The 16,642-nt window shown below is 35.6% G+C and overlaps 1 protein-coding gene across 6 annotated transcripts; it reads left to right on the top strand.

Annotated features, from left to right (window-relative positions):
• The first annotated feature begins 9,039 nt into the window (after nt 1–9,039).
• LOC109087722 (methylmalonic aciduria and homocystinuria type D homolog, mitochondrial-like) lies at nt 9,040–13,390 on the top strand. 6 transcript variants are annotated; one of them, XM_019101923.2, is made up of 9 exons: nt 9,058–9,132; nt 9,601–9,668; nt 9,777–9,815; nt 9,985–10,123; nt 10,327–10,544; nt 11,518–11,626; nt 11,914–12,044; nt 12,521–12,607; nt 12,701–13,390. In XM_019101923.2, the coding sequence occupies exons 2-9, from the start codon at nt 9,654–9,656 to the stop codon at nt 12,893–12,895; spliced, it is 933 nt and encodes a 310-aa protein (XP_018957468.1). In that variant the 5' UTR covers nt 9,058–9,132; nt 9,601–9,653; the 3' UTR covers nt 12,896–13,390. The 6 variants fall into 6 exon arrangements, with proteins under 6 accessions (XP_018957469.1, XP_018957468.1, XP_018957470.1 ...); XM_019101925.2 differs by having other exon boundaries at nt 9,072–9,132; nt 9,601–9,663; XM_042731285.1 differs by lacking the exon at nt 9,058–9,132 and adding an exon at nt 9,183–9,237.
• The last annotated feature ends 3,252 nt before the right edge of the window (nt 13,391–16,642 follow it).

Genomic DNA, 16,642 nt, shown 5'->3' with positions numbered 1-16,642 from the left:
CATACTTGTGTGATGAGCGCAGCGCGAGACCGCCCCTCGCGTCAGCTCACATTCCAGCGCGCTCCAACGCAAGAACGAGACAAACGCTGCTAAAGAGATGTGATTTTGTCAATAACATAAGAGAACACAGAGGTAGTTATAGACATAACATACGACTGGGATGTGATCAATTAAACAGCCAGTAGCCTAAATATTCAACTTTTTTAACTAAAAGCTGTTACTATCCGCGTGGTCAGGCCTCGGTATGGATATTTTTATTTTTTAAATAATGAATGTTATTTTGATTGTGTGGTAGATTAGTGTTACAATTTAAAATAACTGTTTGCACTTGAATATATTTCAAAAACTCTCGAGTCTCCAGTCTGCAGTTTGATCTTTCATAAATTATCTAATATGCTGATTTTCTTGCTCAGTAAATATTTTTTTCTTATTATCAATGATGAAAACAGTTGTGCTGCTTCATATTTTTGTGAAAACCGTTGTTCATTCATTCATTAATGCACGCATCCACTCACGCACTCACTCACAGTTAAAGGGACAGTTCACCCAAAAGTGAAAATTCTGTCATTAATTACTCACCCTCATGTCATTCCAAACCCGTAAGACCTTCGTTCATCTTCAGAACACAAATTAAGATATTTTTGATGAATTCCGAGAGCTCACTGACCCTCCATAAACAGCAACACAACTGAAATGTTCCCAGGCCAAGAAACGTAGTAAGGACATCATAAAATAGTCCATGTGACATCAGTGGTTCAACCGTAATTTCATGAAGCTATGAGAATACTTTTTGTGTGCAAAGAAAACAACAAAAAAAAGACTTTTTTCAACAATTCTTTTCCCCGCATCACCGTCCTCCGCCATTATCGAGATGATGACCCTGCTGACCTAGAACACACATGCGCTGCACCTTGTTTACAAGCAGAGGAAAGCAATCTGCATGCCTTGTTGTACTCTCATTAATTGCGGCGGACTGTCCCAGAAGAGAAGAAATTGCTGAATAAAGTAATTATTTTGGTTTTCTTTGCGCACAAAAAGTATTCTCGTAGCTTCATAAAATTTAATCTGAATCAATGAAGTCACATGGACTGTTTTTACAATGTCCTTACTACCTTTCTGGGCCTTAAATGTGTCAGTTCTGTTGCTGTCTATGCAGGGTTAGAAAGCACTCTAATTTCATCAAAAAATCTTAATTTGTGTTTTGAAGATGAACGAAGGTCTTACAGGTTTGGAAATATATGAGGGTATAAGTAATAAATGACAGAATAAACTATCCCTTTTAAGGCTTCGTCTTCTTTTCCTAATTTCTGCATATAACTTTCTAAATTGAAATGATATAGTAATTTGTTATGACTCAACACTGAAATTTCAGGAACTGTCTTGATTTTAAATGTTAACCAAATTAGGATGATGTCAGGAAAAATAGACCTTTGTTCATAGTGATGGTTTTGCATAGTCTCATTGGTCCATTTTGAACCCACACATTTTGAATTTTGATATTTAAATGACTCTTGGGCTGATTTTTGAGAGTATACATTTTAATACTGTTCTAGATTTTTTAGCAAAATGTGGCAAATTTTGCCTGAATTAACCTTAGTCTATCAAGATATTCATCAACAGACCCTGAGAAAATGCATGGTTACAAGAAAACATTCCGAAACCCTTGGAAGTGTATTTCAGAGAGCAGTTTGTAAGGGTGTAATTCTCTCGACAAAATACATTGAGAAGGAATTTTAGTCAGTCTTTTTACAACAGCTGATATGGTAAATTACAGCCATATGTACATTTTGTTTAGTTTGGATTTTGTGTCAAATATCAACAATCTCAAAAGCCTCAGTCCAGCTATGATTGTATTTACAACAATGAAATAAAGTTGAAAATAGACTTAATGTTTGATGATCTTATGATATGTTCTGACCCAGTTAATATGATAAATCTGTGCTTCCTAAAGTATCGTTTGTCCCAAAGGACACTCACCGTGAGGTCAATATGCAAGATATTTTAAAAGAAAACAGCCATGGAGGGACTTTTCAAACTTATAGGGAGGGTAAGCTTTTGATGAAATGTGAGAAGAATGTCTTGTGGTTGGGTTGTCCTCTTTTCTCAAAAGTTTCGCAATATTGTTGGCTCCCCATGCCTGCGTCTTAACACAAAAATCACATGAATCTTTTGTTTTGTCTTTTCACTCTTGTCTAAAACATGATCATAATAAGCAGTAACAATGAATTCATATTGCCAGAGTCATTTGCACATATTTATTTATACTGTTCTTTTCGCAAACAATATATTTCAATAATAATCTGAAGGAAAAAGCTGTTAATCTCATTAAAAAAAAGAATTTACACATCAGACAGCCTTATTTTTTATTTATTTATATATATATTTTTCTATCATTATTATTTTTATATGCTGAAAATATTAGTGAGGAAGGACCCTCCTGTTTTTCTGTGTCAGCAGCAGTTTAGGAGCACAACCCAGAGCAGGAATGTTCTCATGTTGGAGAACAGCCAGAGCAAGAAGCTGCTCCATGACTGAATGAATACCACATCCTCACAGTCAACCAACAAGAACTGTCTCCTTCTTGGATCATTTGCAAATCATGATAAATACTTGTGAAATGCTTTTAGGAATATTGATCACATATGGAAACACTTCACGATTATTTTTCCACTTCAACTTGTGATTTTATTAACCATCCGACTGAGCAGTTAAAATTAATTCTTTGTCTTCAGAGCAAACCGTTATTGACACAATGCTTGTTTTTATTTTATTAAATACAGCTCTGATCATTGTATATTTGTAACATAATTGCTAACATGTTCCCATGTGATGAAGAGTATCTGTATTCATGTCTGTCAGCATCACTGTCTGCTTGTTTGTGTAATTTCCTTTTCTGTCCCTAGAAACCCTATTGGCCCCAGCTGGTGTAGCTTTGTGCTGACTGAGCAGAAATACCACATGTGCTTTACACAGAACTGAAAAATCTGAGAGGTAGCGGTCGCTCACTGTGTGTGGAAACATATGGATCTGATAACACCATTTTTCGAAGAAGTTATTTGCAACCCCCGCTGGACCACCGGAATATAGAATAACAAACTGTGGGTCTGAGGAATGTGAAAGTTAAAAATCAGGCATTGGCCTCTTCTGTTACAAGGGAGCTCCTCACCTGATAAAAGAGCTCTTTAGATTGAGCCAGTGAGGAGGGAAAGAAGACTCTGAGATGGAGGCAATTTGCCAGAAATCTCTTGTTCCCACCATAGAGACATGAAACAAACTAAAATAACTACAGTATAGTGCAAGGACAGTCTTGAAGAAGGGGGTATATATTTAGATTGTGACCATTTCGTGAGAAAATATGAGTGATTGAAAGTTTGTGGCAAAGCTCGGGGTCATCATGTATGTTTTTCTTTCTTTTTTTTTTTAGGGTGCACCAGTCGCTGTCTTAGATTTGTGCTCCAGGCAAGATTAAACATTACCAAAGAAAAACATATAAACACTTGCAGTACAAAACAATAGCAGTTAAGTGTGGTACATACGTTTTCATTTAGTGTGCAACAGGACCCAGGTTTAAAATATATATGTCATATCAATGTAATACAATTTTGTAACATGCTATATTGCAATATATTAGTACATACTGTATACAGGTCCTTCTCAAAAAATTAGCATATTGTGAAAAAGTTCATTATTTTCCATAATGTAATGAAAAAATTAAACTTTCATATATTTTAGATTCATTGCACACCAACTGAAATATTTCAGGTCTTTTTAATTGTTTTTAATACTGATGATTTTGGCATACAGCTCATTGAAACCCAAAATTTTCCTATCTCAAAAAATTAGCATATTTCATCTGACCATGAAAATATTTCATCTCATAAAATAGACAATTCATCGACCAATAAAAGAAAAGTGTTTTTAATACAAAAAAAGTCAACCTTCAAATAATTATGTTCAGTTATGCACTCAATACTTGGTCGGGAATCCTTTTGCAGAAATGACTGCTTCAATGTGCCGTGGCATGCAGGCAATCAGCCTGTGGCACTGCTGATGTGTTATGGAGGCCCAGGATGCTTCGATAGCGGCCTTAAGCTCATCCAGAGTGTTGGGTCTTGCGTCTCTCAACTTTCTCTTCACAATATCCCACAGATTCTCTATGGGGTTCAGGTCAGGAGAGTTGGCAGGCCAACTGAGCACAGTAATACCATGGTCAGTAAACCATTTAACAGTGGTTTTGGCACTGTGAGCAGGTGCCAGGTCGTGCTGAAAAACGAAATCTTCATCTCCATAAAGCTTTTCAGCAGATGGAAGCATGAAGTGCTCGAAAATCTCCTGATAGCTAGCTGCATTGACCCTGCCCTTGATAAAACACAGTGGACCAACAGCAGCATCTGACATGGCACCCCAGACCATCACTGACTGTGGGTACTTGACACTGGACTTCAGGCATTTTGGCATTTCCTTCTCCCCAGTCTTCCTCCAGACTCTGGCACCTTGAATTTCCGAATGACATGCAAAATTTTCTTTCATCCGAAAAAAGTACTTTGGACCACTGAGCAATAGTCCAGGGATGCTTCTCTGTAGCCCAGGTCAGGCGCTTCTGCCGCTGTTTCTGGTTCAAAAGCACACGCTTGTGCACGGTGGCTCTGGATGTTTCTACTCCAGACTCAGTTCATTGCTTCCGCAGGTCACCCAAGGTCTGGAATCGTCCTTCTCCACAATCTTCCTCAGGGTCCGGTCACCCTCTTCTCGTTGTGCAGCGTTTTTTGCCACACTTTTCCTTCCCACAGACTTCCCACTGAGGTGCCTTGATACAGCACTCTGGGAACAGCCTATTCGTTCAGAAATTTCTTTCTGTGTCTTACCCTCTCGCTTGAGGGTGTCAATGATGGCCTTCTGGACAGCAGTCAGGTCGGCAGTCTTACCCATGATTGCGGGTTTTGAGTACTGAACCAGGCTGGGAGTTTTTAAAAGCCTCAGGAATCTTTTGCAGGTGTTTAGATGTTAATTAGTTGATTCAGATGATTAGGTTAATAGCTCGTTTAGAGAACCTTTTCATGATATGCTAATTTTTTGAGATAGGAATTTTGGGTTTTCATGAGCTGTATGCCAAAATCATCAGTATATAAAACAATAAAAGACCTGAAATATTTCAGTTGGCGTGCAATGAATCTAAAATATATGAAAGTTTAATTTTTATCATTACATTATGGAAAATAATGAACTTTTTCACAATATGCTAATTTTTTGAGAAGGACCTGTATATAGTGCAGTAATTGTGCAAACTAATCTAGAATGTTATATTATGTGACAACCTTTAGTTTTCCTTAAAAACGAAGTGAAAACAGTTTTAACATTAGCATTCCAAATAGAGAACGATCTGACCTGTTTTCATCTAACACAGTATCTTCTGCATCATGCAACAGAATCAAATGTAACATTGATTGGAAAAAATTTACTTATATTCCCAGAAAATATGGGTGAATTCTGAACCTTGCAAAATACATGTGTCAAGCAGCAAATATTTTATTCATTTAATATATGTATAATGCATCTCTAAAATAAATAAATGTTTTTCTCATATGGTACTGTCACCATTAGTTACTATCAGCTGCAGGACCAACATGGCTCTCACAATGTGAGCCAGCGCCAGGGGGTTTAAGGAAGCACTGAAAAAATGAAAGCTTTTGTTTTGGGGTAAGATAGCACACATATCACACATCAGAAAACAAGTCTTATCAACTAAAATCACACCACCACTGGTACCTTTTTCATGCTCTAATAAATGGTTTTTGCCTCTGGCTAGAAGTATGTTGCAATGCACAGAAAGCAGGTATCTCTGAGCCGACCGGTTCCTCTAGTGATATAGGAAAGGACAGCATGCAGTGGCTTGTTGTAACTCAGGATGTTTTGTCTTTGAAAGCCCAGTGATGAACAGTTTCTCATAGTTTATGTATATAACCCATGCATGTGTCTTCTCCACTGCTTATAAAGACGGCAAATATCAACTGCTGTATGTGTTTGGTAATCCTGCAGTTGAATCACTGTAGAATCTGTCAGCCATTCCAGTCCTCAGTCACGCATTCTTGGGGAGTAATGAAATAATGTGTTCTCCATGATTCCAAACAACATTCAACAGGAATCAAAGTATAGTTATTGATTGCTAATTGTACTGAAAATTAAATTTACTATTTACTCATCCTTACGTTGTTTCGAACATGTATGAATTTCCTTTTTTCTGTTGAACACAAAAGAAGATATTTTGAAGAATATTGATAACCAAACAGCTGGTAGCCACTGACTTCCATTGTATTTTTTACCACTTGTGTTCAACAGAAGAAAGAGAGTCATAAAGGTTTGGAACCACTGATGACAGAATTTTCATTTTTGAGTGAACTATCTCTTTAATAACAATGTAATATTAGTATGTAGTGTTCGTCCTGTTGACAATTGTTGCTTTTGTACATTGTAAAAGGTAATTTTTTTTTCTTTCTTATCAGAATGCCATAAGATAATATACAGGGTTAAATGTACAAATTCACACTGCTCAGGGTAAGTTCCATGTCTATCACACAGCAGACACAATCTCTCTGCGTTGAGATTTTCATCTGTATTTGTACTGTTTCACAGTACAAACACAACTGGTACCATCTTTTGTTTCAGTCATCATTTGTAGCGAAAACGCAAAAATATTAATAAATTAATGATAATAAACTCCCTTTTTACCTTAACATTTTTGAATAAATATATATATATATATATATATTATATATATATATATATAATATATATATATTCTATATATATATATATATATATATTTAACATATTCATTTATTTATATAATCCCGAATGATATTTCCTCCTCCAATATGAACATAAGGAGATGGTTTACCCCTGTTGGCTGAGCCATTACAAAATGTACAGTTCAACTAAACACCATCTTATAAGACAGAAGTTTTCCTGTGCGTTTAAGTATGATTAATCCACGCAATTATCAGTGAATGAGAGCCATTGTAATGCTGGATACGAAAAAGGGCCCTCCAACTCCTCCTCAAATTGTTGCAAAAAAGTTGAAAGCACACACTTCTCTAGAAAGAGAGTCACTGCCTCATAGATGACGATAAGAGTGATCTTCACTGGAATTAAGAGGCCTAGCCAAACACATTTATAAAAAAAAGGATGACCTCACACAAATTTAGATTTTAGAGGAAATCCTGCCACACTGCAGAATGGCTCTGTCTCTTTCTCATTTCATATCTAACAGAAACACATTTCTATTCAATCCAGTTTTGATGTTCCCTAATTGAGAAGCTGTCAGGTACAGAATCATATGCTGTCACATGAATGATTCATGACTGTGGTTTTACAGAAGAGGAAATAACTTACTGTTCCCAAGGAAAAAGACAAAATCATAGCCTGAAGATAGATATTTTAACTTTTATCATGGTGGTTTACTGTTTTAAGAAATATATATATGGAGCTAGTGAGCAATTTTACATATTTGAAAACTTGTTTGACCACATGTATATGCTTCACAATAAGGTTAGATTCAGTAATATTAATGCTTTTGTTAAATTTACAGAATGTTTACAAAATTCAAGGTTAATGTTCATTTATAACAGTTTCCTCAGCACATGCATTTGGCACTGAAAGAACTAGACATCTTAGGACATATTTTGTGCTTTTATCATGAGAAATAAGGCAGCCAAGTGCCACTAAAAGACCATTGGGGGAAAACCTGAAGCTACTCTAATTCCATTACACCTCACTGGAGTAAGTGCAGTGCTGCAGTTTTTTAACTGTGCCTTTGTTGAGGAGAAAACCTTTAGCTTTAATACAGCTTTTAGACGTTCAGTTGCCACATGCTCATTGATAGGACTGACAAACGGTGCCTGGTAATGCGATTCAGTGCTTCAGGGTGACCTGAAATGTCCTTAGATTTTCAGAAGAGTATGCAAGGCAGAGAAAGCCTTAATAGGCCTCAACAAAAGCCTTCTGTCCTTTTACAGAAATGGGGACTGTTGCTGTTTTTAGTTTTGGTACATATCACAACTGACCCATGATGTATGAAAACGTGACAGATTTAAAATGACCCAAAGGGAAGACCATAAATATGTCCACACCATGGGACATTATTATGTTTGCTTATCTTTGCCTTATGGTTGTGTAAAAGTAATCAGAAAATCATGTACATTTGCAATGCAGCAATGTAATGTTCTTCAGTTTAATGTGCAGCTCACATTTGCTATAAGTACAACTGTGAAAGATGCAATGCTAAATCACTCTTTTCTTATTGTCATTGTATGTGAACTTTGAAAGCATGCTGTACTTCAGAAAAGCCATATTTTCCATCAAGCTGGCTTTAATAAAGGAAGAAATGCCAAGACAGTTTTAATGGACTATATAAATCACATTCTCTAGCTGGTCTTACACGCTTGGAAGAAATGCTAAAATCTATATAAATTTGTTTGGTTTTCAAATGTCAAATTTTCTTCATGGCTGAAAGTAACGAGGTCTATACACGGTATGGTGCACGGCAGAAAATAGAGTAAGTCAAATTGTTTTAAACATTGATGCTTTCATATAACGCTATATTCACATGGTTGTTTCTGTTACACCTCCAGTGCTTTCCCCACTAAGAAAAAAACTATTGCCTCATATGTTCTATAATTTGTACTGGACATTTGGACTGTTAGCCTACACAAAGTCAAACATTTACTGTGCTGTCATTGCTTGCTTGAAAAATATGAAAATAATTAAATTATTGTAATGTAAAAAATAAAATAATAAAATAATAAAAATAAAAATCAAATCAAATCAAATAATAAGAAAAAAATAATAAATAAAATAAAATAAAATAAAAAAAGTGTATAACTGATACCAGCAGATAAAAAAGTATTTTAATTTTATTAAATTATTATTTTTATATGTTTAAAGAGAGTGAATAGCTGGAATGGAATGGAACCAAAGTCTCGAGTCGCAAGAAATGTTTTCTATGTTCTGCTGACATCTAGTGTATCTATAAGAAATTTCATGGTCGTTCTTGTTTTTGTCCTTTACAAGCTGCCGTTGTTACGTAAATAAAGGTTAACCCAAGCTAACAGCTAACGTCAATCTCACAAAGTTCAGGTAATCGCAAATAAATTAGTTGCATTTGAATATCGTTCCACAAATAGAGTTCCAGATAATGCGAAACACAGCATACTTTCAGCATTTTTCGACTGATTATTAAATGTAAACTCAACTTAGTTTAGACCCTGGGCTAGTGACACATGCATAAGTATTAAGAAATGTGTCCTACTGTTTACTTGTATTCAGTCTGTTGTTACATGTGTTAGATTCATTTGTAAACGAATGGATTAGTTTTGTATAGTAGTTATATATATATATTTTTTGTGTGTGTGTGTAACTTAGCTTAATTGCTTTATTGTCCCTTTATGACCTTTATGTTTCTTTTGGTTAAAAACAGGACAGAACACCTTGCACGTTTCTAACAATCATGTTGTTATTGTTTAGCCCTCAGCAATAAGTGGAAATGTTTCATATGAGGAAATGTTTTTTTCAGATGATCTAACAAAACTTTCTTTTTCTTTAAAGCGCCTGTTAAGCTCTTCTCTAAACAAAGTTTTGGACATATTTTGCAATCATCCATGTTTTCTTGTGAGGTGCCTTATTAACATCTGCATTTGTTGTGTGTAAACAGCATTTTTTTCTTTATTTCAATAAGCATATCCGTGTGGCTGTATTAATGCTTTGTTTATTTCCACCCACAGGTGAACTGTAAACAAGAGAAGCCTAACAGGATGACCAGTGTAAGTGTATTGTAATTGCATTGTATTATAAGAGGTGGATCTATGTAAACGCAACACAATCTAACATCATATATGAAAAGCTATTTTCATTTACAACTTTTTTGTTTTCAGTTTTGATGTTTACATCTACTTTATAAGTGGAATGTAAGTGCTTGCTGTGTTTTGTCAGGTGCTCTGCAGCAGAGCTCGGCTGGTGACATACCTGCCAGGGCTTCATGTTCTAGTTCATCGTGTTGTTGGAGCCAGGACTTTCTCCGGGGCGTCCGGCTCAGATGTGACAAACCTTCACAGCAGTACCCCTGACACTGGTAAATGAGTGTATTCCTCTGTAGGATGCTAAATCAGCTGTTAGTGTCCAGTATAATAGTTCATGGCAATACCTTTACAAATAGACTTGTTTACAGCATATTTTACATACGGGCTAATAACAACATTTGCTCTTGTATTTATAGTTGATTGTGTTTTCACAAGGTGTTTTCTAATGATGTGTGATTTATATTTCTGTGAATAGCACAAAGGACAGTGTTGCTGGACGAGACCATGGGCCCGTTCGGACCTCAGGATAAGGGTTTCCAGTTGCCGGGTAACATGGGTTTTGACTGTCATTTGGAGGGTCCAGTGGAGCAGAGGACCTCAGCGATCCGCGGCGTGATGCCAGACGTGCTCACTGCTCAGTCCAGCAGCGAGAGGCACAGCTTCATCCTAGCCCAGTTCATCAATGAGCTTCATGTATGATGCTTTCAGAGTAATTTGAATTGACAGAATAACAAATAAGTAGTAAAAAAATAATTTTATTAATGGTTGTGAAGTTATCAATGATCATAATCACTTAAAAATGTGAATTTGAAAAACAAAAGACTGTACTGTAGTGTTTTTGTTTTTTTTTTTTTTTTTTTATTTTTTTTTCTTATGTGTTTTATCTTATTATATGTGTAATCTTGTTATTTTTATATTAAACTGTAAAATATTATGTGATGCAATGGTGTTCTTGTTCCTACACCACCGTTTAAAAGTTTGGGGTCAGGTTGAGAGTTTTTTTTATTTTTATTTTTTCTAATCAAGGCTGCATCAAAAATACAGGAAAAACAGGAAAAATGGTGAAATATAATTATTTTTTTTTATTTTATTTTTTTACTATTTAAAAGTATTTTAAAATGTAATTTATTCCTGTGATGCAAAGCTGAATTTTCAGCAGCAATTACTCCAGGCTTCAGTCTCACAAGATCCTTCAGAAATCATTTTTAATATGCTGATTTGTGGCTCAAGAAGCAATTATTATTATCAGTGTTGGAAACAGTTGTTCTGTTTAATATATGTGACCTTGGAGCACAAAATCAGTCATAAGTAGCATGGGTATATTTGTAGCAATAGCTAAAAATACATTGTATGGGTCAAAATGATCAATTTCTCTTTTATGCCGAAAAAATTATTAGGATATTAAGTAAAGATCATGTTCCATGAAGAGATTTTGTAAATTTCCTACCGTAAATAAATCAAAACTTAATTTTTGATTAGTAATATGCATTGCTAAGAACTTCATTTGGACAGCTTTAAAGGAGATTTTCTTAATAATTTGATTTTTTTTTTAGCACGCTCAGATTCCAGATTTTCAAATAGTTATATCTCAGCCAAATATTGTCCTATCCTAACAAACCATACATCAATGGAAGCTTAAAAAAAAAAAATCGTTTTTTTTTCTTAGGAAAGTGATAAAACATCCACAGAACAGAACGTGGATAAAGCAGAGCACTTCTTCGATCATTCCAGTGTGGAGTGTGCCATTCAGTCTTGCCCTGAATTGTTAAAGAAAGGTCTGTATGTTGTTGTTTTAGAGTTGATAATCAGATTTAACATGGACTGCTATGAAGCACTGTGACTTTCTGCTTAGGTTATTGGCAGTAAGAGTGAGCTCATTTGTAATGGTTCAATGTAAAATGTGACCACAAGAGGGTAGCATTTCCATCTGTATTTTTGGCACTGAATAGTGGTGGTGTTCAATATCCCAAAATGTAAACGTGTTATAGTATTTTCTGAAGTGTAGCTATCCTGTGGTTATTGTTCATTAATGTGTGTGTTTCCTGTTCATCATCTAATTCAGATTTTGAGTCCATGTTCCCTGAGGCCCCGTCGACCGCCATGATGGTGGTCACAGTGACTCAGAAAACACAGAACGACATGACGGCCTGGACTGAGCAAGTGGACCAGGAGAGAGAAGAGCTGCTCGATAAAGTGAGTTCTTCTAGATTATATAATATTATTATTAAAAACATCATGTATCATATAAAATATGATTTCTGTACACACCATGCCTAACTGCAGCTGCTGTCATTTAGTATCAACATAGCTCCTGATTAATTCATCATATTTAGCCCTTCTCTATGGCTTTGTATTGTCCTTGGGCAAAGTTATGTGGCTTTAGATCAATAAAACTCCCTCAGAACGTGTGTGTACGAGAGACAGAGCTTTGTGACTCAGCAGTTCATGCCTTCGGCTCTGTGTGATTTACTGTCTGCTTCACATCACTGGAGTTCCTGTCTAATCGGAGTGGAGCCATGCTGTAGGAATGCTGCAGGCACTGAATTATTCTCATGCTGTTGTTTGTTTGTGAGCTGCTGCATTCAAAAAGTTAAGATTTATAACTAAGCATGTGCCAGAACTGAATGGTTAAAGCCATTCATTATTGTTGATAATTGTGTTGTATGCAGTTTGTTGCAGGTGCAAAGGAGATATGCCATGCTCTCCGAACAGAAGGATTCTGGGCTGATTTCATTGACCCATCATCTGGACTTGCAGTTAGTGATATAAATGTCTACTAAACTTTTTCAATCTAAAAACATTTAAACATTTAATCCCTATGTATTTGTATTGCATTCCTCTCTCCTCAGTTCTTTGGTCCATACACAAACAACACGCTCTTTGAAACGGATGAAAGGTATCGCCATTTAGGTTTTCAGATCGAGGACCTGGGCTGTTGTAAAGTGATTTGGCACATCTTGTGGGGGACGCACGTTTTTGTGGGCACACTTCTCACCACAGCACCACCCAACAGCCAGATCATGAAGAAGCTACAAGGGAACTAAAGTTAATTAGTCAAAGATGCTGAGTCGGCTTGGGAACACTATTAATATCAAAACCAAACCTCACCTTTGAGATGATTAGCACAGTAAAAACACACTTGCATCACATAATGCACTTAGTCAAGTTGCCCAGTGGCTGCTGCTGGAAATTATTATTTATTTAGGTATTTATTTTTGTAGATCAAGAGGCACTTTTGGTGTGACTTGTATTTTTGCTACAGAGGGAAGTTCTGTGTCACATGTCCAGCATCTTTCAGTCTCTCTCTTCCTCTATGTTGCCTTTCTTCTACTACAGACCTCAAAGGAACTAAAATGTGACAGCTTAAATGTTTCACACCATTGCTCCATTTAAGTGTGTATTTAGTATTTGTTTTTTTTTTTGTCCATACATTATATTTAAAACTTTTCAGTAGTGATTAAAAGCCTTCAGTTTAATTCAGTATTGTCAGATTTCTTCATAGCTTTATGATAGGCACAATAAATAATTAAGGAGTATCACTGGCTGTATTGTTGGCTCATTTTATTTATTTTTTTTTTTTTGTGAACAAAACAACCTTCACAACCCATCCCATAATCTAAATGCTTGAGCTACCAAGATATAAGGCCTTCATCACTCAGTAGTGACATGCATTTCAAGTAACTAGTAAATGCAACTAGAGATAGACTGATAATTGTTTTGACAGATTTTTTTTATACTCTATTGAAGTAAAAAAAAAAAAAATACTAACCCCAAACTTTTGAACTGTAGTATACATGTAAATATAAGTAGATGCATTTGATGTTTTTATGGGTGTAAGCTGCTGATAATTTATTTGCATCACAAAAAAAATAAAATAAATAAATAAATTACATTATTTCTGTGTATACTTTAACTTACTGTAACTATACTATAAAATGTAGTAATGTCAATAAAAAAAGTTCAGTGAATTATCTTTCTGGATTTTAGTCTGTAACCTATAAGGTGGATGTTTTGGCCTTATTAGCCTGAAGGGATCAAAGATGGCAGCTGCTGTTTTCAGTGTCTCACGGGTGTCATTAGAATTCAATCAAACTCACAACAGATGGACTATAATCATTCTTCTTTAAACTCTGACACTACCATTATTGTAGACAGTTCTTCACTCTTCATTAGCACATGCCTGTCAGTGAATTGTGCTTTTGAATCATGTTGCCCTTGCAGCTGATCTCTCCTTGACGGAAAGTCACACAAAAATTCTATAAAAGCCATAAAGTGTTTGTTTATTTATTTAAATATTTTGCATTGTATTAGATATGATCATTTGCTTACATTGTTTTTCAGTCCTTCATAGAAAATCTTATTACAAACAATATTATTGTTAGTGCATTGAATCCGTATACTGTACTATGGTTTTCTTATGGATGGATCTCGTTTAAGATATTTAACAAAATCCTGTCATGATGTGTGTGGTAATCAAAGAGTGCGGTTGATCAAAGCCGGGCTGTGTGTGGAGGGTGACATGTTTTAGAGACAGCAGTCAGCACCCCATGTCTGTCTGATTGACATGGCTATCAATTAGATGTAATTGTCCTGCTAAAACTTGGTTCCTTCTCTTTGTTCGTTGGTTAAGTTCACTCTTTAACTGTTTTACTGAATTCAAACTGTCAAACTGAACAAATCATTAATGATATGATTATAATGTCAGCTTGTCCTTTTATCACTCTAAAAGAACAGTGCATGTTTAAATTTATAAATGAACTTTGTGTTGTGAGGAGGCATCTGTTTCCATGTCTCAACTTCAAACAGTTTCAAAATTGTATAGCATTGTGTTTCATGTATATATAATGCAAAACAAAAAGAGGTTCTTTTTGGAACAGACAATGTTGTTAGATGTCTCTGATCTCACAGCTTTTCTTTTATTGTTGCTGCTAAATGTGTGTTACTGTTGAATTCTTATCCTAGTAATATGCCTCAAATTTATATTTAGTCTTCAGCTAAGTGTTAAGGTAACAAAATAAGCACCATTCACAGTGCTTGATCTTTTTTGTAAAGCAGGGTAAAATAAATAACGTATTAATTAAATACATTTATTGAAAAAATCAAATCAAATAATTTTCTTGTGGCATAAATATGAAAAATATATTTATAAGCTTTATGCTTGACTAAAGCATTTGCATTGGTGGAATGACTGAAATCACAGGAGAAAGTCAGGATCATACATTTTTAATTGGGGTTAGATATCTAGGTCAGACAGCCATCTTGTTGCTTTTCATGAGAAATAAATTATTCAAACAAACCCCCGCCCTACCGACCCCACGTCCTCTAAGAACAGTTTTTTATATAAGAAATTATATTCAGTTTATTAGATCTATGAATTTAATAAAGGTCCTGTTAGATCTGGAAGATAAATCCTTGATTTTAAAGAAATACGTGAACAGGAATTTTTGTTAAATACATACATATGTGCATTAGTAATAACAACAACAACAACAATCGTCAGATGATTGATAGAATTAGGAATTCCCACCAGATAACTAGAATGAGAAGGCATATTTTTTTGAGTAATGTTGAAAAATGTATTGAAGCATATGTGACAAGGAAGGACTGAGAAATTCAAATTAAGCCAAGACAAAGAAGTCAAACAGAAGAAATGAAAGTATATCCACATAAATGAAAATCAGTGTGAGTTGTGTGGGGGGTGCGGTGTCTCCTGTTAGTAAAGTGACAGCAGCGCCAGGTCTGCAAAGCAAAGGGAAACCTGGTGTCAGAGGTCTGTTCAGACAATGGAACGTTCCCACTCGTTATCTGCCAACACTTTCCTGTTTTTAGAAAGCAGCTAAGATTTACATTGGCTTGGTCATGTAGAGATCTGAACCGTCATGCACACCGTTAAAGATTGTTCTCTGCACTGGGCAAACAACGGAAGGTATTTTAGCACCGTATCTCTTGTGGTCATAACTTTAAAAGTTGACCTATTCACAAAGATTTGTGTTTTTAACTTGTGTCAGGGTGCCATGTTTCGTTCTGTATTGCAAAGATCAAGTTTTGTTGACTCAGAAGCTCAGAGTCTGTGTATTTGGACCGAACAGCAGCTGGTGTAATGCCAGACATTATGTGAGCTTGTTCATTCAGCGCTGCGCATTCTGACTCTTAATCCTTTTAGGCTTTTCTCTGCTGGAATTTCATTGAATTTGACTCAGATCAGAATTTAATGAATTAGAAAACTCATAATGAATGAGAGCTGCAGCTACATGCACAAAACAGCTGGATCTTCAGAAACAACCTTATTAGACTTTAGCAAACAGGTGATGGTGCTCACTGATAATAAGGCTCAAATGCTTTTACTTTTTAGAGCAAATAATTAAATATAATTGAATATAAAAGTTTTTCTTTTAGATCTGTCCTTTACTTTCTGCCTTGCTCACTCTTTTTGTCAGTGTTTCTGGCAGTGCTGGTTTTTGTTAGAATTTCAGAACACCAGAAGCTATTTTTAGGACTGATAATTCCTATTTTGGTGTATCCTGAGTCTTTATTCCCCTGGGTCTTTCATCATCATGTAATTCAGTCGTCGTGAAGCTGAAGCTGTGATTGTGCACTTCTCTCAGGTCTTCCCATCACACTGCAGCACACTTCCAGGCTGTCCTGTGAGATTTTCCCACTGTCTCTGTCTTCCTCTGAAGACAGTTTTCACACTTACATCATTATCTGTTGTTGTCTCCACTCTGTCCTGGAAACTGATAGCGTATTCACACACCAAAAAAGCAGTCACATTTTGTCCAGCATGCATGATT

The sequence above is a fragment of the Cyprinus carpio genome, chromosome B9 (genome assembly GCF_018340385.1).
Source record: "Cyprinus carpio isolate SPL01 chromosome B9, ASM1834038v1, whole genome shotgun sequence".
NCBI classification, from domain to species: domain Eukaryota; kingdom Metazoa; phylum Chordata; class Actinopteri; order Cypriniformes; family Cyprinidae; genus Cyprinus; species Cyprinus carpio.
Note: the sequence above shows the minus strand (reverse complement) of the source record. Positions and strands in the feature narration are given on the sequence as shown.

Excerpts from the sequence above, each read along its gene's own strand:
- LOC109087722 (XM_019101923.2), top strand. Across the intron at positions 10,124-10,326 it reads CAGCAGTACCCCTGACACTG|CACAAAGGACAGTGTTGCTG; the intron begins GTAAATGAGTGT and ends TTCTGTGAATAG. Across the intron at positions 10,545-11,517 it reads AGTTCATCAATGAGCTTCAT|GAAAGTGATAAAACATCCAC; the intron begins GTATGATGCTTT and ends TTTTTTTCTTAG.